Below are 14,841 nucleotides of genomic sequence, written 5' to 3' on the forward strand. Positions count from 1 at the left end.
TGCAAATTCATAACGTAGGCAGTTTCCAGGAAAAGAATATCATTGAGAGCAGGTTGGAATCTCTGACCTTTAGAAATTCATTCATATTTGCTAAGACTTTATCAGATACTGGGATCCAGAAAAGGACAAGCTAGTCAATTGCTAACAAGCAACATTTACATAGTACAGAAAAACATTGTTTTCATTATTTGCTGAGGTTTATGGTATACAGCATTTGGTTGGCTAAACAGTTGAGTCTGAAGAGAAATAGAATATAATTGATTGGTGGCTCAAAAAACACCCTAAATATTTTAAAGTTATCTCCTTCAGAATAGTAAATGCTAATAATTAAAACACATATTATAAGTTTGATTTAAGGAGTTTATTTGCCCTGTAACATTATGATTTCATACTAATGTTGTACACACAAAGGAAATCCTACCTACCTTTGGAAGCGATGCTCGTGAACCTGAGCTTTGTGTTGTCATGGTCAGTACAGTTGTTATGCCTAAAGCCACTCTGGCTGGAGCTGCATCCATATTGATCCAAAATGACACCCAAGAGAGAATGACGATCAACAGACTTGGTATGTACATCTGGATGAGATAGTAACCCATCTGCCTCTCAAGGTGAAATCGGACTTCAATGCATGTGAACTTTCCTTTTTATAACAAAGAAGAAATGTTCAGTAGAAATAGAATGTTCTCTAAAGAATTTATACTTCATGAAATATACATGTATATGTTCTCTAATGAATTAAATGTTTTGATTTCTCTTCAGTGATTTTTAATATATAGAGCCCCCATTATGATACGAATATTTATTGGGAAAAAAAAAGTGGACTGAAAACCTGCAAATTTAAGATTGAATAAGCTCTGGAACTCCTCCTTCCTTGTAAAAACAAAGAGATGATGGAAACACAAATCATTTTGATGTAGGAAAGTTTTGCTCTGCGATCACATTTGTTATCCCACTTTCTGTTTGGAAATATTGCTGTCTGCAAAGAAAAGGCTTGCTCTCCCATTATTTTTTGTTTCAATTTTAAGCTTAAATTATTTTTTTCTTTAATCTAGTGAATTGGGGAAAACTATAGTGACATCAGTGCAGTCATTAAGTTATCAATAAGAGATTCTGCAAATTATGTCCCTTTATCCCCATTCAGACCGTTTCAACTAAAAACCATGACTGAGATTCAAGCAGAAATAGAAAACTTGCAATTAGGCTACCTTAGGAAACTGAGTGGCCTCATTTTCCCAAGTACTGAACATCAAGCAACTTCTGCTTATTTAACTGAATGAGAAGAGAAAAATCTGTTGACTGCTCATAGAAGTGCCACAACAAGCAGGACCAGTGTTTTCTCTTATCTAATTTTTTTACCCTGTAAGCTCTAGATTTTTTCACAGATCTTGACATGATTAGATTAAATCATTAGATTTTTCTAATTCTGCTCAGTGCTTATATTAATCACACATGAATGGTGCTGAAGGCCATGCTGTTACTATAAATAGTGTATATGTGAAACAGTTTCTTGTAGCAAGAAATATATATATGACATATTTCACAGTTGTTTGAAGGAAAGCATTTCCTAATTCTAAATTTAACTTGGAAAACCATCTATTTATTTGTTTCTTAATTGTTATGATTTTTGGTGGGTTATGTTTTCCAATAGTTTTTGATAGTATTTTCCTAATTCATCTTTATCTGCCAAAATGCTGCTTTATAGCAAAGGGTTCCATTAATAGTGCTTTAATATTTATCATATTAACAACATCTATATATCAGATTTATTTATAAGTTTTCATATTTATTATATTGTATGTTATGATGAGACAATAACATAAGGGATACAGAATTGAATATCAGATAAGGTCAAATGAAATGTTTTTATCCTAGACATAAGAAGTGTGTGGAATTATATTCTGAACTTTCTGCTTTCATAATGTTTCTTTTAACAGGCCACTAATTCTTGCTATGGTATCAATAGGAAATACCATTTTGTGAAATTTGTATTCTGACAAGGAACTCAAAAACCCCACCATATTAAAAAAGACGGTTATGAAATCCCATTAAATGTTCAAATTTTAAATGACATGATATACCACAGGAGTTTTATATCTGCCAGCTCAATTATTAGTTCCACTCCTAATTGCCAGCATTTTCTGAATATGTGCATGCCTGAAATCTGTGTCCCAAATCCTGGCTCAACCATCTGCTGCTCCAGCTTCAAACCTGATTTCTGCTTCAGTCAAGGAATGAAGGAATACTGGTTTAAAGAAATGAATGGTAATTTTGCTGTTTACTTCAGAAAGGGACGGGATTTTCCCCCACATTTCTCTTCCAGTCTCTTCAAAATGCTGCCTATGAGATACGTTCTTTGAGCAGTTCAGTGCACCTCAGCTAACTACCTGAAGTTCTCTACTGACTGACCATTGTCAGAATCATATTCTTACTTCAGGTTGGTCCTTACCCTGAAGATATATATTTTTGTGGTATTTTTTTCTGTTAATTCAGCACTCTTGGATAGCTGTGGTCTCTTCTTCCTGTCAGCAGTTCAATGACTGTATTCTTTAACCATCCTGAAGACTGTCTACCCCATAGGCTCAAAATCGTATACCCTAAACTCCCATTATATCTCCTCCTTCATTGCTTGGCATATAATAATGAGCTATGAAGAAAATAAGCTAACTTGGTTTTATGTCATTGTTATGTCATGTTAGCAGTCATAACTTGAAAATATCTTTCCTGTTTGTTTAATACCTTATTTAGATCATGACAGGCAATTGCTTTTGTAAAATAATTGTAATAATAGTAATAATTTTGTAAAATGCTGGCTATAAAATATTTGCTCTTTTTCTTCTTTAGAACTCTCTTTCCTTTCCCCACCTTCCCACTTTTTAGGCTTTCTTATACAACACAGAAAATAATCTTTGATTTGAAAATGTGCATTTGTAATGTTTGCAGTTGTTATAAGAGAATTTCTAAGATAGCCAAACAAGGATATCTGAAAAAGTGAAGATAGGAAAGCAAATTAAGGCAGATCTCAGAAATCACAGTAAATCATGGTGTTAAGGAGTGACAGGAATGTATCAACCCACTTTAGGTCTCTTTCAAAGCATTTTATATGGCATCATGTCAGCAACATTTACACAGTTCAGCATGCAACACTGTCTTCTTCTAAGGCTTCATATTCCTTTTTCAAAACAAACTAGGAAGAAAAAACAAGGACCAACAGAATGAATAATATATGCATAACTGGAATGTCAATAATCATTGGCTATGGATTATACTTTGGTTGTACTTAGCAAAATGCTGGATAAGAGATCAAAGTCTTTTTGCTGAGTACTCAAGTGGGCTTGATCTAATCCAGAGATCTTAGCACAAAAATAACATGCTCATAAACCAGAAGCAATAAACACTATATTCATTCTGATATGGATTATTTTTATGTAGTTGCAAGCTTTTCAGATTCTTCTGAACTAAGGAGAAAGATAGGAATATCTGTGGATAACAGAATACTAGCAAAACAAAAGTGATTCTGAAATAAAGGGATATAACTAGAAAATATAATATCCACAGGAAAAGAGAAAAAAAGGAGATTATGAAAAGGCCAGAATGAAAACTGAGTGATATGTCAGAGGAGTTATGCTGAAAGAAGAAATGTTTTTTTTGTTTTTTTTTTTTGGCTGGCTTTTGTATTTTTGTAAACAACATTGAACAACCTAAAAAAAAAAAAAAAAAAAAAAAAAGCTTCCAAATTGCTTAACTCCACTGAATGTGTGACTTAGATTCATGCATAGTCTTAGGCCAAGTAAGTTTATAGACATGCCAGTCCATATAGGAACCTGATGTCTCAGCACGGGGATTTCCCTCTCAAATGTAGCCACTTCTCCCCAGCTAAGATCACTGTGTTCCTCCTCCCCTCTGTTCCAACATAACACTGAAGAATTAGCTTAGTAGGTGGCAACTTCCCAGGGAGACTGGTGGCTGCCCAAGTAGACACTTTTCCTCTCCATTTTTCCACTGATAACTGTTGGCTTTCCCATCAGTGGAAGAAAAGCAGCAGCCAGAAGTCAGTCTTGGCAGCGTGGTTGCTGGTTTAAGTGTGGAAGGGGTAATGTTAGTTTTTGCCCTTCCTGTCTGACATCAGAACCACCTGCATAAACTTGGCTGATGAAGCAGCGTGGAAAAATAACATTTGCACTAGCAGATGTGGGCTTCAGTTAGAAGGCAGCCAGCAGCGGCTGTGCAGTTCTCTCCCAGCTTAAGCCATCATTCAGCTGTGGGCCTCCAGTCTCTTCCTGTAGTCCATTGCCAAGTCAAAGTCATGTTAGCTGTGGTCTGATCTATTTGATTGAGTGCTTTAATGGATCAGAAGAGACATACTGTTGCAGTCATCTCAGCTGGGGAAGGAACGAGAAGCAGCTAAGAGCATTGCTCTAATAATTCATTCTCAGTACATAAAAGGTGAATAATAGTTAATTCTGATATGCACTGTAGATGTCAAGGAGAGTTGTTATGAAACCTTTGTAATATTGTGGTTTTGCTGAGGCTGAGCACCAAATTAAGGCTCTTTTTTTTTTTTCAGTCTCATCTGCCTCAAACTGCTTCAGAGGCAGGAGCTGGTAAAACTTAAGTTTATTTGTCCTCTTTTGGCAATCCTTAAGATAACCCTTGGGGGAAGTTCTTCATACTTTACCCTTACAATGTCATGGTCATTGCTATTCCTGGAAGGGAATGGACAAATTCCTTCCTGGAACTGATAGGTTGAGTAGCAGTATCTGTAACTACATAGAAAGTCTTCACAATGGACAATCAGTTTAAGAAACAGACAAGAAAATAGCATGCCTGAGAAATAATTAATAAGGATTAATTATATCTAAATTACTAACAAATTATTAAAAATCAAAAATATAACAATAAATATAAAATCAATAAGTATGAACAACAACAACAACAACACAAAAAGGTATCTAAGTGTGCAGAGATTTAAATGTTAATCTATGCAGAATGGAAAGGTATCTGTTGAAGGTGCTGGTTCTTGATATTGCTTTGTATACTAGTCAGTCATACTCTGACTTTTCTTATAAGAATTAAGAATTATAGTTAATTCTAGTATCAGATCTACCAAGAAGTATTTGATGGAAAGGGAGAGGACTGTGTCCCAAAAGACTATGTGGCCTAATGAAATTACATTAAACTATTTACTTAAGCCAAGATTTTATATTTCCTGAGTAGGTAATGTAAATAAATCTGAATAATTCTTTATGGGGTCCTGCAGAGTAACAGTCTGAGAAGTGAATATTTTATATTCTGATTCTGACACATCTCTCAGTATGGATATAGACAACACAAATCTGTTTGTACCAACAACTGAGGACCAACTGTCAGCTAGTCCAAGGGCCAGAATTTTGCTAGCTGTGAAGATTTGTTAATGGAGTTCTGAGGCAATTGAACTGTTATCATAGACCTCTCTTCTAGCACTACATTTTCTCCCAGAATGCAGAAAAATGGCTAGAGGTACAGGTTTAGCATGATATTAAGTACTGATAGGAAAGAGAGAGTGGGACTTCTCTAGTGGCTAGAATACGCTCAGCCTAAATGGCCTACTTAGATTTAGGTCTCTTAATACAATATAGAGCTTCTCCCATCTTCTGAAAATCACTTTCCTAAGTGGCTCTACTCACCAAAAAAGATTCTAAGCACTCAATATAAAAATTTACTTGAAAATTATGTTAGGCAGAGTATTTATAGGTGCTATTCTGAACCTCTGCAGTGTTTTCTATTTTTAGACTTGTAAAAATAACATTTTCTCATTTTATTTGGAAAAGAATACGTTACAAAATCCAAATGACACACTTTTCTCTATAGAGAGAAAAATAAAGACAGTCCTTTCTTCCAAAAGCAAAAGTTAGAAATTCTTCCAAGACAAAATAATGGGTGGACTCAAAAACCAGCAAGTTGGGGGAAAGGAACAGCAAATGCAGTACAGATGACTGTGAATGTAGTCAAAACAGTGGTCTAATTAATCTGTGGTATCTCACAAGTGTCACTGAAGAGATGCGTTAAAGTGGGGAGATTAAAAAAATAGTTTTATTTAGCTATGTAGATAAAATTAGTTTTTATCTATATTAGCTAAATAAATACAGTTATCTGATGTTAAGTGTGAGATTCTGGGTCTACGGTTTTGGTACAGCAGTCTTTGCATGTGGGTTGTTATACAGAGCAGTTTTATAGACAGGAAACCTGAAAGCTCTTCATATGGATGAAGTACAGTTCATGTTCATGTAAAAAACAAACAAACAAACAAACAAACAAACAAACAAACAAAAACAAGCTGGGGGTGTACGGGAATGACACCCAGACACTGCAAGATCTAGCTGTGGCTCTACTTGCATCTTTAATTGAGAAGCACTGCAAATTACATGAAATTTCTGATATACTGTGGTGGTAGTCCTAGAGGAAGGATCAGAACAAATAGTACCTGGAACAACTACAAATCTCAGGATCTGTTTGATTGAATAATCAGTTTGTATGAATGATGTAAGGCGGCTACAGCATATTACGACTTTCACTGTTTTGTAATTAGTAATACCTTGGAGTCCAGGTTCTCACTAAATAATTGCCATCACAATACTGTGAATTTTCTTATCTATTTACTGTACCTTCTTATGCAGGAAAAAGAAGACCAATATGTACTCAAAACAAATGTCTAATCATGGTACAACATGCACTTGTGTGTGATAATACTTGGTCGGGAGTCATTTGGGTTGCTGTTCATCTGTAACCTAATATGATCTGACATCTAGGCCTTTCCCTTTCCAATATTTTTCCAGCTCTTTCTTAATGCCAGTTCTTTCACTCATCACATCTTGTGATAGGACACTTCAGTGTGCTAGGTAGTAGAAAGCTCATCTATATTTATGAGCGTCTGTGAGAGAGCCCAAGACAGATGAAATTTTGATCAGTCTTGTGCTGAAAACAAATCATTAATCTTGTGACTATTCAAGACTCTTTTAAAGATGGATTACCCCAGCAAAGGCCGCTAGTAAGAGTGAGGGTATTGTCTCCGAGTGTCCTTAGACATTAATGAAAAATTAATGAAAAAAAGAAAATCCCCGATATAAATCTTTTTTTTTTTTTTTTTTTTTTTTTGAAAGTTATTGATTTTTTAAGAATAATTTTTCTGAGGAAAATTTTATGTCCATATTGTATTACCTGCAGTAGCTGTTTGGCTGAGAACAGACATATTATCTGAATGAAATAAAACTGTACTGCCATAAAGGCAATGACATATAGACAACCAGCATTTTCCTTCTGCCTTTTCTTATGTGCTTTCATTCTGGTGAATGAAAGTCTGCTGAAATAACAATTAACCTCTCTTGGAGACAAAGTACAGTGTGTTGTGTATCACAGTGCCATCATAATGGCAGATGATTTTCACAGATAGCATGAAGGAGAATGAAGTACATAAACTGATCTTCCCATGGGGCAGTTCTGCTCCCTTTACTTTCTCTCCTGTTTGAGTCATTATCAGAATCACCATTAGGTGAGCAGTCTAGCTGAACTCATGTTGTTCAGTAAAAGGACTTCCTTTTTATTCTTCCCAGAATGTTGCAGTCATTTGAGAGGGATTCTGCTTTTCCTATCACTGAAATACTTTCTGCCTATTTGCCCTCCCATTATAAAATTTCTTAAATAAAAAAGACACTCCATAAACTACATATGTGTGCAAAGCTGGTTATTGGAAGAGTCTGTATCTATAAAATTCATTACATTTAAATAAGGTAATCTAAAATAATTTTTATACCTCTCTAAGAAGAAAACAGGGTAACAGAAAAGTGGTGGGTAACTGCAGTATCCAGACACTCTGCAATTTGCAGTGAAATAGAACATGCAATTTGAAAATATTTTGCTGATAAAATCTGCTTTTAAAATCACTTGTCTTTTCCTCATCATACAACATCTATGCTGTATATTTGATCTACAAGTCTTTCTGTAAATTATGATTTTTTGAGTCTGGTATGTAAAATTAGACAAGTTTTGAAACATATGGCTGGTGTCTATGTATCTATGAAGCCAAGACTTACAAAAGAAAAGTAGAAATGTACTACCATTCAGTTTTTCTTTCAACTAACAGCCGGGAGATATCAGCAGGATATCAGGGGATATCACTGTTGCTGCTGTCACCTGTCATAGAAAGCCTGCATCAGTTCTTGCTCAGGAAGGAAGGGACTTCACATAGCTTGCTTAGAAACAAATCCCAGTGCAGGTGGGATTTGGCATAAGACTGATAATGAGTGCAGTAAAAGAGAGATGAAAATAAATTTGCAAAAAAAATCTTTTTTTTTTTTTTTTCTTTTTTCCCATCTTGATGAATCTACGTTTGCGATTCCCTCAAATTGGAGGGCCAAGCTGCTGTTCGGAGAGACTCCCATAGTCTGGAACCTCATGAAATTGAACAAGGACAAATGAACAGTCCTGCAACAAGGATGGAATAATCCCATGCATTGGTACAAGCTGGGCTCTGCAGGAAAGGCCTGGGAGCCTGACAGGCATCAAGTAGAACACAGGTCACTGATGCACTCATGTGATGTGGAAAACTAGTTGTGTGCTGCACTGGATTAACCACAGCAGAGAAGGGAAGTGGAAACTAAGGAGAAGCTAATAGCAACCTAAATAGCAAGGACATCTTGCTAAAATGTCACTGTTTCCAGGGCAGCTGATGAATTTTTATTCAATGAAACTTTAAGGTAGAATGTTTAAATTTTGATAAGTGAAGGGGTGAGAATCCAGGTCTCTTCTTCCCTCAAGGAAATTAAAACTAGGTGCTGCATAAAAGCCCAGGGGAGCAATGCAGGTGACACAGGAAGTGAAAGAAGACATAGTAAAGCAAGACAATCCTTGTAATGTGAAGAGTCACATGTGACTTTTCTAGTTGTTATGCTTCTACTTCATTTCCCAAGTTTGTCATTGCAGATATGCCACTGGGTGCAAAAGCAGATAAAACTCTTCACAAATGTTGTTGCGTCAACTCAAAACAGAAGATTTGATGAGCCATTATTCTGTGCTGTTGCTGAAACTGTTACATCCCTGTATTTGGAAGGACTTTGTTTTTTAAGCAATGGTTACAGTAATCCACTTTAAATTGAGCATGAAACACTGACGAGGCATGCAGTGATGAGTTTCTACATACTGTCCTGAAGCTTCATGTTAATTCATTTCACAGAGGCTTTTTTTTTAATTTCCTGTTTTACAGGATGTCTCAAAAAAGCCTTCCATCCCATGTTGTAACTAAATTTTAACTGAAAACTGATATTTTGTCACATTGCATATCAGCAGCAGTTGTTTAGCATTCTTCTAAGAGTGCTGTTTATTTAGTGTGTTGTATTTTGCTCTGCCAAAGTTATTTCAGATTCAAACCTGTAATTTTGGTGCTGCAACCTAGAGCAGGTCTGTTGGCTGCTTCCTCTGCTGAAGACAAACCCTTCTGCCTACAGTAAATTACAGCCAGCATTGCATTTCCCCCACGTGCCAGACATAGGTAGGTCCCACAGCCATACAATTGTCTTCTTTTAAAATCTGTGCCCAGAAGTCCATAGTAAATATCTGCACCAAGGCCTCCAAGCTATTGGAAGTGGACTGACTTTTTAAAGACAAATGAAATGGCCCAATTATTTTTATTATTTTTAATAGAGACATAAATATTTTTTAAATCCATGTTAATATGAGAGGGCACTTCTATACTGTGAGGGTGGCAGAGCACTGTGACAGGTTGCTCAGAGAGGTTGTGGAGTCTTCCTCTCTGGAGATATTCAAAACCCTCTTGGATGCCATCCTGTGCAACGTACTCTAGGTGATCCTGCTTAGCAGGGGGCTTGGACTAGAAGATCTTCAGAGGTCCCTTCCAACCTCAGCCATTCTGTGACTCTGTGAATTTCAGCCCTCTTTTCCGGGCTGTGGGCTGCATGTGCTTTTTAGAACACCTGTTTGGCTGCAGAAATGCAGTTTAGCCAAAGCAATACAGAAATCTAACAGACTGATGATTGGCCATGTTCTCCTCTAGAGTTATGTCGGTAAACCCTTTCTCCCACCTAAATGTGACAACAGTTCACAGGGATAAGTACATGAACTTGCCTACAGGTACATTTTGGGAACAATGAGACCTTACGTATAGTTAATAAATTCTGTTGTTTCCACTTCTCAGTTCAGTTTAGGGCCACAGTGAAAAAAATAAATAAGTGCAAGTCTATCCCATGCAACCTAGTGTGTTGCTTGCCTAGGCCAAGCATCTTTTCCTGCTTCTGCTTGGAAGAAAATTAATCCCATTTTAAATAGACAAGCATGAAACAAAGGTTTTGAAGAAAAAGGTAGCAGCTCGCAAATATATATATAAAAGGAATTTTTGGTCAAAATTAAAGTTTTAAACTCTGATGATTTTAATGATCAACATTTTAAAACAAGTTTCTATACAATACCAGATTAAATCCCACAGAAATGTTTTAATTCCTTAGTCAGGTAGTTTTGGTGCCTCACACAAGATGTTCAAATGAACTTTGGAAAAATTAGGAGAATACTTTCTACTATAGATTCCTGTTTGAAAACATCATTATTATACAATTTATAGAAATACAGTTATAAATACATGCTAAAATAACACAAAAGCAAGAGAGACCTAAAAATGAAGCAGATTTTGCCTATGTATCTAGAAGACAGAGAAAAGTCACAAAAATAAAGTTTTCTTGTCTGTTTTATAAATTATGCTAACAAGAAGAAAGGAATAATAATAATTTGAATATTATTATGAATAAAAGGATGTTTGAGTGGAAGAATTACACTCCAATAGGATATGTTTCTCCATTTCTGAAAGCTCTTTAAGGATTAGACAGATACTAGTATTTTTATTGTAAAGCTGCACATTACATATTTCTTATTTCTTTTAGAGAACACTTCAAACATCTGTATTAATATCTCCCCATTCTAAATTGAAATCATTAGAAAACTTTTTCTTCCCTTAGGATATCATGACATCTGTGATACACTCAGTGTTGAAAAGCACTTTTCCTTTACTTAGACTGAACCAAGAATTTTTTTTATGAAGGCCATCTGTTGAATTTTCTCCCCTCTGCCATTTTAGCAGAATCCAAATAAACCATTTATTTAAAATGGTTAGATTTCACATTATGTTTAACCTATTAAGAATCATATTGGAGAGCAGAAATTGAGAGACATAAGGATGATTGAAATAATCTTAATTTTGTGGATTTCTTTTTCCTTGAGAAGATGGAAGCTATACTTTTGTAGTTTTTGCTATATGCTTTTGAAGAATTGTTATGTCTGTGGTTTTCCCATTCACGACAACTCTCCCTCTCTCTCTCTCTCTCTCTCTTTACAATTAGAAATAAAATGACTATGTTAGTAATGTTATTGTTTTTCCCCCAAATAATCCCAGTCCTGATGAGATAGACATCACAATACTATAAAGATTTCAAATTTTATAGGAAGATTTGGCCGCAGCAAGGATCTTTCAGGAAGATTTGTTCATTGGCTATAGGAAGGCCATGTTTAGTTTGGACACCTAGCCATTGTACACTAAGGATTTCCATTAAGAACTTGGGCACAGATAGGGCTTAGAAATACTAAGATAGAGTTTTGTTGTTGTTGTCGTTGTTGTTTCTGATGGAGCCAGGCCATACTTAGTGCACAGCATATGGACTTTGGATCTTGGTAGTGCTTCACATAGTGTAGATTCAGTGTAGATGCTGTCATGGCACCCACTGAAAAAAAATAAACTCCTGACTGAATTACTTCTGAATTACTTCAAATATGTATTTTCTTAAGCTTACTGAAATAAAAGTTTTTTCAGCCTTCAGGTACTTCCATATCATTGTGTCAGTTATTTAAGACTGCCTTGTCCTGAAAAATGCAACTGTATGTTTCAGTCTTCCGGTGAGTTCAGTGAAAATGTTAAAAAAATAAATAACCTCTCCAAAAAAACAGTAAATGTTAAATGGCTTTCCAGCTTTAATCACTAGCATGCTTTCCTACCTGTATTATAATGCTTGGTGCAGTAACATAAATCCTTTTCTTCTTTCAAGAGAAACTGTGGCAGAGTGAGACCTTCTGCTACTTGCACTGCTCCCTTTTCTTGCCATTCAAAAATGAGATCATTCATTGTGTATCCAACTAAAAAAAAAAAGAAAAAGGAAAAAAAAAAAAAAAGAGAGAGCATAAACTCTAAGTCAGTTGCAAACTTTGAAAGGCAGGGACATACCAAATAGTGATGTCTTCAGTAAAAGCCATAAAAGGAGAAAATACAACAGATCTCCTTATACCTGTTAACCAAAAAGCATTATCTGCCATTCTAAATCATATTGAACTAGAAAAAAAGCCAGTTTTATGGATCCTTTGTGAAATCTTAATAGTTAAGTAGTCTACTAATGGAGTTAACAAAAGTATCAGAATGATCTAAACATACTTTCCCTTGCCTATGAAGGCATGCCTTGCCCCATCACTCTTAGATCACGTTCTCCTCTAATATAGGGCAAAATGGTGGTTTGTCAGTTTTATGCATGGATTGATGTCAATCTGACTTAAAGTAGATACATATTCTTGAAAGTGAACGAGAATTTCTCCAGGAGTGAGATATTAATTGAATTGAAAAAAAAAAAAAAAGTCTAAAACTGGTACAAAACAGGGAAAAGCTTGCAAGGAAGATTGTATCTTTTCTCTGACTGTGTAGAAGTATGTTGTTAAGTAGTATTCATTTTAATATTCAGATTCCTGCACTTATCCTTGTGTGGTTAAATAAAACATCAAAATCTATAGTTGAAGTATTAATCAATGGGCAGACTTTTTGAAGGGCTAGTAGTTTTTCCTTTTATTTCCATCTCTCAGCTAACATGTGCTTTGGATATCACTGGGGAAAACTGCTCTACTTCTTGTGAATATGTCATATATTATTTTTCCAGCATATCCCTAGCATTTTATTTCAAACTTTTTCTGGATAAATTGTCTAGTTGTGACAGCTGGAAAAAAAAAAAAAAAAAAAAAAAAAAGACAAAAAAAAAAAAAAAGACTTCCTATTCTCATTCAGGTTTCATTCAGGTTTCACTAAGATTTTCTCAGGATCTCAGCTTTGGACAAAGTGCAATTTCAAGACTGAAATCTAAAACTAAATGGCTTCTATTGTTGAAATAGCTTGGACCACAAGGGTACACTTGACACACATATAATAGCTTGAACCATAAGGAAAAGAATAGTGTCATTTTTATATCTAAAATATATAGCTTTCATCCATCTATTTTGCTTCTTTGTAACATTTCTTTTCTGCTTTAGTCCAAAGCTAATGAGCTGTTAAGAATTACCTACAGATAACTGGAAATATTTTTTAACCTTTCAGTAACAATTCACTGTTTAAATACAGTGTTCAGAACATTCTAAGAAAAGCTGTCTGCCTGCAAATACTGAAATTTTGAGTTCCAGTGAGGGAAATAAAGTCTTTGGTGTGCAGTAATAAAATTTTCCCTTGTTGTATTCAATGGCTTCATTACTTTTTGAATACATTTATAAATGTTATTAAGTGTAAATGCCCTGATATGCTGACCTCACATCTGAAACACACTTTATCCTTTCTGATCTATGTTGAATGTATCCATAAATCAAGAATCAGTGACTATTAATTTAAAACTGTTTCCAATACCTTTAGATTCTTTCTGTTTCTTTTGGAGTTTAACCTTATTCAAGATATTCACAAGCACTCAGGATGACTGTTGGTCATCTCTTTGATATTTGCTGGGGCTAAATAAATATGCTAAAAACAAGACATATTTTTTTAAGGAAGTATTTCATGGAGATCAGTCATTATGGAAGTGATTACAATCATATATTAAACGTGCAAGGAAGCACTTTTTTTCTTCTGTTCTTGAATACATGACATCATATAAACTCAGTTTTAAAATTAACTATTAAATATCAGAAACTAGGAAAAAACAGAAACGTAGCTCTTATCAAACATTAAATGTATTCGCACAATAAGCAGTTGTGTGTAGTGAAGCATTTGAAGCATGTAGAGTATGGCCAGAAGTGATATCCCCTGAGTAAAATTCATTGAACTGACAAGAAACAACTGCTGTGTCAAAATGCATTTCACCAAATCAGATTAATTCATCTCTAATGTGTATTTTTAATTTTATCAACCCTGTCCATTAATTCTTCTATAATTCAATATATATTAAAAATAGTAGTTTATGCAAACTGTTGAAATAGTAATCTATTTTGTGTTTACACTTTAAATACCCAAATATATCTTTAGCATTCAATAGTGTAATTCCATTTTTTTAAGTCAAGACCATATTGATCCTGTAAATGTGACTTAAAACAGAAGACCTTAATGGAGATGTGATTCCAAAGAAATTTCAAATGGTATTATGTATATTTGATTTCCATTAGGTATGTTAAATTTAATCAACTCAGTCTCTATTAAATTTTGTCCCTTTATTAAATGTGAAAAAAAATGGACCAACCAAATGTGCCCATTGAATTAGAGAAATCTAAAGTTTTCTAACACTCTTTTAATTGGTAAAATAAGAAAACATGAATTATTTAAGCATATCGAACTATTTCATAACACTAATTTGTCTCTGAATTTTCTTTAGTGAGAGGTGTTAACCAGGACAGGTATCCTTGATTTTCTAAAACAAAATGATTTACTAGTTGAATTCCAACAAATTTGATGAACTCTTTCTTTTTTTACATCTATCACATTGTTCTTTCGTGTTGTCACAGCAAAAAGGATGAAAGACTACAGTCGTAAATATCTTGTCACTTACAGATATATAGCAGAATAAGAGAATTTGTAAGAAT

General features: G+C 34.7%; 1 protein-coding gene across 2 annotated transcripts in view; it reads right to left on the bottom strand.

The window, feature by feature from the left end:
• Window positions 1-14,841, bottom strand: part of GLRA3 (glycine receptor alpha 3) — a 93,089-nt gene that overhangs the window by 18,291 nt on the left and 59,957 nt on the right. For both annotated transcript variants that reach the window (XM_084516775.1, XM_084516774.1), the window contains exons 6-7: window positions 12,025-12,162; window positions 426-640 (exon numbers count right to left, since the gene is read on the bottom strand). In XM_084516775.1, the coding sequence (XP_084372901.1) occupies window positions 426-640; window positions 12,025-12,162 (353 nt within the window). The remainder of the gene's footprint in view (window positions 1-425; window positions 641-12,024; window positions 12,163-14,841) is intronic.

This window comes from Aythya ferina (assembly GCF_964211825.1).
Source record: "Aythya ferina genome assembly, chromosome: 4".
NCBI lineage: Eukaryota > Metazoa > Chordata > Aves > Anseriformes > Anatidae > Aythya > Aythya ferina.